Genomic DNA, 12,471 nt, shown 5'->3' on the forward strand with positions numbered 1-12,471 from the left:
CTTTCTTGCAATACCCCGGTGTGGGTCTGGGTGGTTTTGATTAGTAACTTCAAAGATGTCTGAAGTAAAGATGTATTTTCGTAATTCTTATTGACAACGTTAAAGAGGGGACACTGACTGGGCTATTCTCCAATTGATTTCACGAGAGGATTAATAACCATTGAGTATTTCCTTTGCATTGTGTGTGTGTTTAATAGTGGTACATTATGTGTATATCTCAATAGGGGATTCAGTTTCCCGAAATGACAATGCTTGTTTTTGAATTGAGGAACACAAGCTTTGGGTATATATAGGGATATTTGGATTGTGTTTTTAATAGAATTCTTATGTGGACGATAAACATCCCATGTGGACTGTCGTTATGGGCTTCTATTGTGAGAGGAGATTTAGCATCTTATTAAAAGTCGACAGAATATATTAGCTGATGATGTCTGCCTTATAATTCAAATGTGAATTTTGGGGGATAATTTAAGGTGTATAAAATTTTAATATATGCCGAGGTAAGTGAGATTTTAAAAAAAAGATAAAAGAAAAGATAATATATTCATTTTCTTTGGTTTCTTTCTAATAAATATTTGTAACATTTTATCAACATAATCAGAGAAGTGGTTCTGTCATATGACAACTTGAATAATGTCCAGTTCCTTTTGATGATTGAAAAAAAAACTTTCATTAATTTCACACTCGCGCTAAGATGTATGATTATAAAATTCCGCATTGTCAAATGCATAATACTTATCATCTCTGATTAAAGCAGATTGACACCGATTTTAAATATTTACATGTGACCTGCATCCTTTGGGTTTTATTTCAGGGTGTCAACGGGAATCAAGCAGCACTTTAATTATTATGTGAATAAGCTGACTTGGATTTTAAACATTCTTTATAGACAACAAGGGATTAACACAGCTGATCATTGCCGAATTTAATCAACAATTTATTTACTCTCTATGTAAGTGCTGTAACGGAGAGGTATAATCACATGATTAATTCGGGTCTTTGCTTTGGCAGCAGGATTTTAGAAATCAAGAAAAGAATGGTTTTCGGTACGTTGTGCCAACTTTTGCACCAAACATGCTGCACCCTTGTTTTGTCGCTAAGTTAGAAACAAAACAATTTTCTCTCCTCTTGTGGATTTTTGGTTCTGTGCGACTTTGACAGTTAAGGCAATTGATGGCCGAGTAAATAGTTTTTAGAGGTAAAATCAATATTTACAACGAACTGTTTTACAAATAGCAGTGAATGTATGTTAAGAGGCTTATAGCTACAACTTTTGTTTGATATTGTATTGCTCCCTCAGTATTGAATCACCAAATCCCGGAAACAATCAGAAAGCATTGAGCTTAAAAAAAAACAATAATTGAAGTGAATTAAATGATGCTATCCTCAGGGAATTGCCATCATTAGTGAACATAAGAAGACGAAAATTGTGCTTTTTCCATGATTGAATACCATTTGAACTGGACATTTCCATAAAAAGAAAAACAAAAAACATTAAAGTGAAAGGTACTCTTGTCTCAGGTACGCAGAGGAAAATTTATATGTTCTATGAATTAATCATGGTTTTATATTGATGTGAGATATGATCTGAATCCCAAGAAATATGGAGTAACACTTTAAAGGACTGAGAATGGAAGTAAAAAGTATTGTCAGTGATGTCAAAAGTTCAAAGACTCATAGTGAAGCGATTTCTACACTTATGCAATATTAATGAAGTGTGTTTTCTGATCTGGTTCGCAAGAGGTACATTGTGATATTGATTGGGCTACTGGCACCTCATGAAACTTTGATAGGTCAAATTAGAAAGTTTTTTTTATTTGGTTTAAAAGGGTGCCAAACAGGCATCGTAGGCTATAGGCAAACTGTTTAGGGGGAATTCTCATTATATTGAACTTCTAAAGTTACTAGATACAGGACAATATACAAGTATCTGTGACATCACCAGTATTGAAAAACAAAGGATTGATATATTTATAGGTTGAATGGATTTTATAAATAATTGAGGATTGCAGGAATTATCCAAAACAAACTTCAAATTTTATACAAAAAAATATAGTGAAATTGATTACCAATATCAGGATTAATTCTATTGCTGTAATTGTATTAGTCGGTGTTGATACCAGTGTTTTGTGAAATATGGAGGAGTTGAAGAAACCTGTTAAAGTGGAATTACATGTGATTCCTATAAATATACAAAATATGACCGAGGGCGAGGACTCTGTGGACGGCTGTATGGAAACTCGGAAAAAGGAAATGCTCTCCAGAAACAAGAGTGCCATAAGTTCCGCATGTCTGAGCCGCAGATCTTTCCCCAGCAGGCGTTGTTTCACGGCTGTTGAGAGACCCAAGCGATCTCGGAAATCATGTCAGGCTTGTGCATACCACGATGTGAAACAGATTGAACAAGATATGGAGGTAGAGATGCATTTGTATTTTGATTGAAAAATTCTAGCCTCCAGAATGGATAGTCAAATTTGATACGTGTACTTAATATTTCGATATCAAATATATATTGAAAAAAATTCTTTGGTCGGTCATTTTCATAATCAATCAAACAATCTTATTACGATGAATGATATCCCCCCCAACAAGTAGTGGTATTATTATTCCCTGATAATATTCATTTGATCTGTTTTTATTTGAGATGTTTAAGCAAAGTGGACAAGTGGATTATTTTATGCTCTCTGCTGATGATCAGGGTTAGGGAAAGGAATCACCCTGTCTCTCCATCCATAAGATAAGATAAGTTTATTCCAATTTTGGGCCCAGAGGGCATAACAGTAAGACATTTTATAAAGAAGGAAATTCAAAAAAGAAAGAAAGTTTACAACATTAACTACAGGTTACAGAGACTGCAAACTGCGTGTGGATGCAGCATGTTGGGGAAACAAGTACATTCATATATGAATTACTAATCATGTATATATACAAGTAGATGGACAGTATCAGTATTATACCAATATATGAATAATAAACTATAATGATTTTCATATGTCTGTTTCCATATGTCTGTCTGTGTAGGTGTGTCTGGTCCCTAACTTTAACACATATTAGGCTTCACCTGTTACACAAGTACCTGTTTTGCTTAATCATCTTGAGATGTGATGGAATCCAGTTTTTAAAAAAAAATAGCTTAAATTATATTGTTCACTACGGCCTTAAGGTGGGTCCTTAGTCCTGGATTTTTGTGGTTTAGGTAGCATTTTTTTGTTTGGAATCAATAGATTAACATTCAGAGTAATGAGAAAAGGCAAATTGGTTAAGGATTTCCATATTTATTTTCATTACAGACACTACTGAAGTAGTGTACCCCTATGTAGATTTTTATGAAATTCATTGGAAACAGTTATCTGTTGTTATTTTAAAATAAAAACCAAAAAAAAAATAATTTAAATTGCATTTATTTATCAGGAAACATGTCAATAACTAAAACACATGTCATTTTCAATATGTCCATCAAGTTTTAGTATAATAAGTGCAAAATTATTGAATTAACCTTATTCTCCAAAATGTTAAAAAACAAACAAATATAGACACAATTTCCTTATAGCATGGTTTACATATCATTTTTTCTGTTTATATTAGTAGATGTACATCTGTTGTAGTTATTTATGGGGAAAATCCATACCTTTCCTCAATAATTTCAAATCTATAGCTTCCAGAGTATGTATAACCCCATAAAAAACCTAAGTCTGGCACCATACAGCTGAGCTATTCAAAACCACTCATGGATTAAAATTTTATGTAATTTCATGAAAAGACACAGATAATAATTCCTTATCACCTTGGTAATATGTTTGTGAAAAATATAGGAAATCTATTGCATAATGGACTTAATAAATAATTTAATGAAAACAGAGTTATTGTCCTTGGATTCAATATTTTGAAACACATAATTGACTATTCAAATATAACTAAGACTTTTTAAATATTTTATGGCTAACAATTTTTTTTACAATAACTATTGAAAAAGACTCCAACAAAATTTATGTTCCAGTCATTAAATTATTGACTTTGCAAAATCTTATGACGTCACAGGATTGTGGAACTATGTTAAAGGGGCATGGACACGATTTGAACTGAAATTTTTTAAATATCATTTTCCCATTTATAATGTTTACAGTTGCTTATAACTAAAGTATTTCTAATGGTCAGCAGAAATGTGGATATTAGTTGTTGAGTTACAAATGAGATACGGCACTCACAATTTTTTTGTTATGTAAACAAGGCTAGTGCCATGTCATTGTTTAATATAGATTGCTTAATAAAAAATATCAATGAAATGTAACAAACACTAGAAACTGTAATTGTGTTCAGAATGAGTTTATAAATTGATAAAAATCTGCTTTAAACAAAATTTTTACTACATATAGTATGTTTAACCTATGTAAACAAAAATATGACACCAGCCTTGTTGACTTTACAAAGCACTGTGAGCTCTGTATCTCTCTTGTAACTCGACGACTGACATTTTTTGCTGACCATTAGAAATACCTCAGTTAAGCATTGTAAACATTAAAAAAGGAAAAATAAAATTTGAGAGTTTTTAGCTCTAATTGTGTTCATGCCCCTTTAACTTTGTAACAAAGCTATTCTAGCCAGGTGTTCATACTTGACACAAATGTTGCTTATGACCTTTGGATGCATTATGACTGGCCCAAGGTCATTTGGGTATAAGGTTAAGGTCACTGAGTAAAAAGTTTAAAAATTGTGTACTGACCATATCTTTTAGACAATACTATACATTTCACATTCATTTGACCGTGGCCCTTTCTGCAGTGACTTTGATGTAGGTCAAACCAGTCAAGGTAAATGGTGTGTACAAAGTCAACGTATGTGTTTTTATTTGTGTTTTATGCAATATTATTTAAAAACAATTATGACAGATTTTCATTACTCTAAATAATTACTTGAATATCTTTGTAACTGTTCAGAAATTGACACATACAATTTTAAGAAATGAAAGGTTTGAACTATAGTTTCCAAACAGTGCATATCATGTGATGTGCATTTAAAAAACTAATGAAACGTTTAAATTGCTTACTGAGCACTATAAACAAATTTGATCCGTGAGTAAGCAATTAGAGAGAAGGTATGAAATTTTGACTTTGTGTTTCTTGGTCAGTTGCATTTATGGCCGTAAGCGCCGAGCATAGGCCTAAATTTGAAGCCCTTCACCGGTCATGTTGACGTCTCCATATGAGTGAAAAATTCTCGAGTGAGACATTAAGCAATATACAATCAATCATACAATCACCTTCAGAAATGCCCAACAATGCAAGGCTTCTATAAGATGCAAGTTTTAAAAAAAAGTATCTTTTATGTTTAAGGTAGCTCACTACACTAAAGCTTATACTCTTTGTGACACTACGTCACAAGATGGCAATTTAAATGTTTTGTGAAAGTATTAATTTGTAGCGATCGATTTGTTTGTCTAACAACGTATGCAGCTCAGTGGTGAACCACAAATCTCATGTTCAAATCTGCTAGAGTCTTTTGTTCATATGTGTTGAAATAATTATTTTGAAAATCATTTTTTTGGGTACATTGCTTATTTTCTGCCTTTTTTGGCAGATATGCTTATTATATATCATCATATCTTTTATGATTAAATCAATTCATACTAATTAGAGACACCATTTCTGGGTGTAGTGAGCACCTTAAACTTATGCATTCAGAAAAAAAGGCAATATTGATATGCATTCATTTCTATTCTTCAGAAGTATTATCTGTGTGTTTATTTTAGTATTCAGAAAGGGGGCCTCCGTGGCCAAGTGGTTAGAGCATCTTGCTCAATATCACATGGTTTCTCACCTCTGGTTGGCGCGGGTTCAAATCCCGCTCGCGCCGGTATGTGAGAAAGTTTCCCAGTTTACTTTCGGAAGGTCGGTGGTCTCTTCCCAGGTACATTGTATCTGGGTTCTCTCTTCCACCAATAAAAACTGGGTGCCACCAGATGACTGAAAAATTATGGAGTGTGTTGGAAAAACATCAATCAATCAATCTATGGTATTTAGAAATGTTTATAATAAATTTTGGTTTCTCAAATCTTCACTAAAATCTTGCTAATTATTTACACCAGTTATAGTAACTTTACAAATTTCACTATATATTGTGGAACAATATGCCATTGAAATCTGAGTCTAGGATTAAATTCTTTCTTTGTATTTATCAATTTATTGTAGTTGTTTTGAAATGAAAATGTCAGTAATTCTAGTCAAATTCAAAAGAGAATGGACAAATGCTTGTTTGTAAAATTTTGTCTCCAGGTATGGAGATGATAAAGATGTGCTATTTTAAGTCTTTGAGTAATCATGCATCTGTTATATATAATTCACATATATACTAAGAACTGTTATTTTTTAGGGTCAGCAGAATGTTTTATTGTATGGATTTCACAGATCAAAGTCTGAAATGGATGTCCACAGCAATGTTTCCTCAGAATCTTTTACTACACAATTCCTTAGGGAGGTAAGGACACTAACAATGGGTAGCTAACTCTAACAGTACATTCACAAGTGAAATTTGATGCCTCTGGAATCGAAGATTTGGGGTATACGCTGTATACAAGGTTATTATTGCCCAGTGTGTTATTTTTGCCTTTCTACACTTGTTGACAGTTTCGCCCCATTTTAAATTCGCCCACCCACAGTTGCGTTATGAGAGAGATAATGGAGGGAATTGAGATACTATTGCCCCCCAGGGCAGGGGTAGGGCCACAATAGGTATTCAAAGTTGTACATTAACTAATCAACAACCACAATGAAGCAGCTTGATTGTCAAATTGCTATACAAGCATCATCAGATTGTGTATTTTTTTAAAAGATTTGTTCATACCACAACCCCCTGAGCCAGGACGGATCCACAATGGGTTCAAAGTTCATCATTGGTTATATATAGCAAAACTCTTGAAAATCTTCTCAAGAATGACAAGGGTACAAATTTTCATATTAATTTAAGAAATAAAATTCATTTTTGAAACTACATGAGGTTGTGAAGCAGAACTGCAATGCTTCATGCCAGCAAACATGTACTATGGAATCATTAGAATTCATGGTGGCTCAATTTTCGTGGAATTCGTGGGTACTTCTCACCCACAAATTTACATCCTCAACGAATAAAGACATTCCAGAGTTATCCTTCTTACAAATATATATCCACGAAATTTATATAAATCTTTGGTATTTATGTTTGTGTAATTGTATGTATGTATATACCGAATAAATATTTATTTATTTATACACGATGTGTACACAACTGTGTCTTACACATTCATGAGGAAATTGCTATCATTAAGATTTGTAAAGATGTAAAAGCTAGGCAAAAACATTGGGAATGTAAATAATTTCAAAATGTTGTTACAAATAATTTATAATGATTGGCATTTCCTTATGCAGTTGTGAACAATATGTGTATGAATGTTGATAATTTATAACATCTTTTAACAACTGGGAATTCGGACAGTGGAATGTAAATCTAGGATATGAATGTCATTTTTGAAAATACACGAGGGCATGAACTGCAACTCTTCACACTCACAGGTACACTTTTCATGAAGTACGAGAAATTTATTACTTTAGTATCCTGATGTAGTGTAGTTTTTACTTTGTTGATTTGAAACAATGTTAAAAGTATTATTTGGGAGACATGGCACAATATGTGACAATGGTGAAAGGAATTGCCGTACTTGAATGACGTCACAGTTACAAATGGATGAATTAAAAGATGTCACTATGACAATTTTATCATGAATGGAAACCATTGATTAGTGTGTTTCCCCGTTTATATGTATAATTGTGTACTCAACAATAGTGAGAAATGCAACAACTCTCATTTAGAATGGTGCAGCTGACATTTCTCACAAGAACCTGAATTTAATTAGTATGTAGCTGATGTAGCCAATCGGGTTAAGAGAAAATTTTCAGTTTGATCAAAATGGAATATTGTGAAAGTGACATCTCTTTACAATGCACAAGATCGTAAATACCACTTCACTGGAACTCTTGTAAATCGAAGTTTGAAAAAGTGTACATGCATGTAGCTTGGTCCCAGAGAATACAAATTACTGCAGTAGGTACAATGCAAATTAAACAAGACACTAGTATGAAACAAAACACTGAAATAGAAATATACTAAATTTGTAAAATATATGAGCGAGGGCCGAACTGTGATGCTTTATATACCAGCTTACTTCAGAAGCGTATTAGCACTTCATTAAAAGTATACTGGCATTTAGCGTTGTTGTTCAGGTAACCCGCAAATATTTTAATTCACAAAGTAAAAATTAAAACCAAGCCAAAATAGCCACGTCTATAATCTAGTTTGCATATTCTCTGACACCCATTGAATTAATACATTCAGAGTTTTGATAGAATAACCAAATTTTAATGAACATTTAAAAAAAATTGAAACTTACTGCAGAGAACAAGTGATACATGTAACCCTGTCATCAGGCGTGATCTTGAACTCCAAATGTGATGAAAAAAATTATAATGCAACAACCATTTTAAATTTTCATGAAAGTTGGACACCAAATAGACGGACATTTTGTACATATTCCAAACAAAGAGACCTCGATCGGATCAACTGGCCTTGTCCTGCAGTCAACACTGGAAATGTTCAAAACGACTACATTGTATAAATTCAAATTTGAAATTTTACAAGATGTTTTTGTTGTTCACAGAGATCTCAAGTGTTCCTTACCCATACTCCTGCAGAAGCACCCCAGGGACGGAAGTCTGCACTAGGTCATCTGCCTGTCAGTCGAGAGGAAGTCAGCATTGCCAAGACAACCGTGCCAAAGAAAGGGCTCATTAAACTGACGGCACTGGATAACGAACTCAAAGATCCTCTTCTCTTTGAGAGGAAAGGAAAAGAAGGTACAGTACTGTGGAATCATCATTGTTCGTGGGGGATTGATGTGCGTGGATTTTGTGGGGTCATTCTTACCCACGAATTTACGTGTCCTCGAACATTACTTTAAACGAAGTAGAGTTATCTTGCCTACTGACATCGTATCGCTTACCCACGAATTTATGTCCCCACGAACCAGCAAAATTTTGCTTACCCACGAAGATTGGCCTCAACGAATTAAACTGATTCCGCAGTATGTTATAATGATTGTTTCACTCAGTGGTCTAGTGGTGGTTGCTGCTACAGTATGTTATAATGATTGTTTTACTCAGTAGTCTAGTGGTGGTTGCTGCTACAGTATGTTATAATGATTGTTTCACTCAGTAGTCTAGTGGTGGTTGCTGCTACAGTATGTTATAATGATTGTTTTACTCAGTAGTCTAGTGGTGGTTGCTGCTACAGTATGTTATAATGATTGTTTCACTCAGTAGTCTAGTGGTGGTTGCTGCTACAGTATGTTATAATGATTGTTTCACTCAGTAGTCTAGTGGTGGTTGCTGCTACAGTATGCTATAATGATTGTTTCAATGTTTCACTCAGTAGTCTAGTGGTGGTTGCTGCTACAGTATGTTATAATGATTGTTTCACTCAGTGGTCTAGTGGTGGTTGCTGCTACAGTTATAGTAATTCCACTCTCATGTGAAATCACAAGGTTTCGTAAAATCATTTATATTTATGAATGATAGGAACATAAATTTTCTTGGAGTCTTTTCATATACATGTAGTTATTGTAAAATATCTTGTTAAAGAAATTCGCACCTTAGATTTGAAGTAATGTCAGTTTTGTGGGAAATGTACTTTTGATTTCTACATTGAAGGAGAATTAGGAAATTAAAAAGAAAAAGTGTCTTCTAACACTATACAGATAAAAAAAAATTAATACTAGTAATGGAAATAAATAATGACCTTTTTGCACTTGAGATATGAAGAACTTTTATTATAGAATTAAACATTCTTTTTGAAGAATTTATCGATGTGTAAACTCCAGACATTTTACTCACAAACTGAATAAAAGTGTGAAGACTTTTATGTTAAGTTTGTGAGTAAAATGTCTGGAGTTTACACATGGATGAATACATATGTACTTCTAAAAGAATGTTTGATTCTTATAATTCCAATTCATTCACTTTATTAACGATTGCAAAAATTTGAATAGTTTCCCCGCACTGTTATTTGTTTTCAGGTGTGTATGAATACATCGTGTTTTCGGATTTATTGATATATAAACTCTTGTTCAGCTTTATTTTTGTCCAATCAAAACAATGGTAATAAATAACATTGGAATTATATACTATCAAAATTGAGAGTTTAAAATGACATATTAGGAGTGATGTTAATTTCTAAAATTTTACTTAATTTTTAAGGTCTGGTCTTAAGCTTACAATTTAAAATGGAAATAGAAAAAAATGGGGGTTGGAGATAAAAAATTTGAATTATTGGCAAAAATACTGAATTTTTATACAAAATTTCAAGTAATTTATAAATTAATGAAAACTTTTTTAAGAATCGGTGTTCTTTTTGGAAAAATATATCAACCAAGTTAATGAATTACAACATTTGAACTAGTTCCAAGTCTCAACTACCTGTATCATAAATTGTAAAACTGAAATACACGTATAAGAGTATAAAAATAGACGATACATTGGATGAAACAGAAACTGTAATATGCAGATTTAGAACTTTTTGATTAATGAATCCTTCTGCCACAAAATATAGTCCCTGCCAAATCCCTTCAAAATTTCAATTGACACAAAAATTTTCAACAGGATAGGGTTCAGCAATAAATGTGTAAAATGTTTGCACCAATGGGATCAGTATTGAACCAGCTAGTAAATACTTAGTTGTAGCATCCTGTGCAGTTGTGCTCAAAAGCTCAAGAGCCAACTTCCTTAACTCGTTCAGCCCCAGCTGCCTTATCTAAGATAAGCCTCAGCAGTGTTTTGCTGCCTGAGCCCCAGACAAATTCTTATCTGACTCCCTGCTGCTGATGAGTTATCAAGACACCTTAGATAAAGGCTCATTAATTCTTTATTTATGAACACATGTTTCTTATATTTTCAGGTTATAAAGAAGAAAAATTAAAGATTCTAATGATATAAAAATTATCTTATTATATTGATATAAAAGCATTAAACTTTGACTATAAAATAAAATATAAACTTTTCTCAACACAGTATTTTAATATTTCCACTATATACATACACTACAAACACAAGCAAAGTAACTTTTTACTGTCCATAAATAGCTTTAAACTGTTGCAAGTGGTATGGCTTAAAACAGTCACTACACCCGTTTGATCCCTTGACTTGCACAATTCTTGCACCTCCTCTTCTTGGGCATGGTACGTGGCCAGTGATGATCTTTCGACTGTTCAGGATTAAAATCAGATTTTCTCTTTCTTTTTGAGGTGAATGTATCTATCAACTGGTGTGCTAAATTCATTCTAAATTCAAGCTGGTTTCTTTGCCTGATTTTGTTTGTCTTTGTTTTGAGAACATGGTTAGGGGACTCTCGCATCAAGATGTATCCATTCACAATGCACACATCAAAAAGGAAGAAGAATAAATATTTCCACTATTTTAGACTTTTTCTTGCAATGTTGTACGTTGATCTCAGCTGATCGGCATGATCAACACCATTCATGTGTGCATTGTAGAGTTTCACTTCTGTCGGACATGAGACTTTCTTCATGGAGCCTTCCTTCTGCTTTCTGGTAACCTGCTGGCCCTCTTGCTTTGTGCAGTTAGTTGACAACATAGTGAGGTTTCTTTTATCCCTCCACACTGTCGCAACTAAATTTCCTTTCTGTCTCTGTACATGATCTCCTTGATTTTTCAATTTTATTTTATCCAAGTCCTTCGGAATCACCTTCCGATACAGTGCCTCAGGCTACCGTTCCTTTTCCCCATAGCTTCAAAAAGAGATTCGGTGATGTGAAGAAGCTATCACAGTACACATGGTGGCCAAGGTCCAGGATAGGTTCCATCAGATCCATGACTACTCTCCCTCCGAGATTGACCTCCGTAAATTTGTTTTGTTTTCCCGTGTAAACTTGGAAATCATTGAGATATCCATTTGATGGATGGCTTGAACCCACACTTATGCCACGCTTTGTGGGTTTCAATAGCACATATTGCTTGAATCCAAGCCTTCCTGAAAAGCCTATCATGGCTTCTAATGGCTTCATCTATGGGTACTTCCATGTGTGGATTGTACATGTATTTCATGAAACTCTGTTTTCATTGATTTCTTTACCAACCATTATATGATAGATTTCCTTTATTTTTCTTCACATTTTGTATATTTTTGTAAAGAAACAGTTTCATGAAGTTGTTATAAATACTAATTAAGGCAGTATTTATAAATAAGTCCCAGTTAAGGCAGTATTCGTAAGCTAAACAAACTGCTTGTGATGATTTTAGCATCCCTGAAGCCTAATGAGGGGAAGTCTGTCACAACTGAAGTGCATTTAATATATCGGGCTTATAAAGTGCTTAATATTTTGGGCTGAGTATGTTAGAATTTTTGCAATGATCAAACAATTTCAAAAATAGAATG

At 33.5% G+C, this 12,471-nt stretch overlaps 1 protein-coding gene across 1 annotated transcript in view; it reads left to right on the forward strand.

The window, feature by feature from the left end:
• LOC125657838 (uncharacterized) overlaps nucleotides 1–12,471 on the forward strand; it is a 21,987-nt gene continuing 9,516 nt past the window's right edge. Inside the window, exons 1-4 of the mRNA XM_048888666.2 lie at nucleotides 1–500; nucleotides 815–2,415; nucleotides 6,367–6,471; nucleotides 8,684–8,879. Of these exons, the coding sequence (XP_048744623.2) occupies nucleotides 2,137–2,415; nucleotides 6,367–6,471; nucleotides 8,684–8,879 (580 nt within the window). The 5' untranslated portion in view covers nucleotides 1–500; nucleotides 815–2,136. The remainder of the gene's footprint in view (nucleotides 501–814; nucleotides 2,416–6,366; nucleotides 6,472–8,683; nucleotides 8,880–12,471) is intronic.

The sequence above is a fragment of the Ostrea edulis genome, chromosome 9 (genome assembly GCF_947568905.1).
Source record: "Ostrea edulis chromosome 9, xbOstEdul1.1, whole genome shotgun sequence".
In the NCBI taxonomy this organism is placed as follows: domain Eukaryota; kingdom Metazoa; phylum Mollusca; class Bivalvia; order Ostreida; family Ostreidae; genus Ostrea; species Ostrea edulis.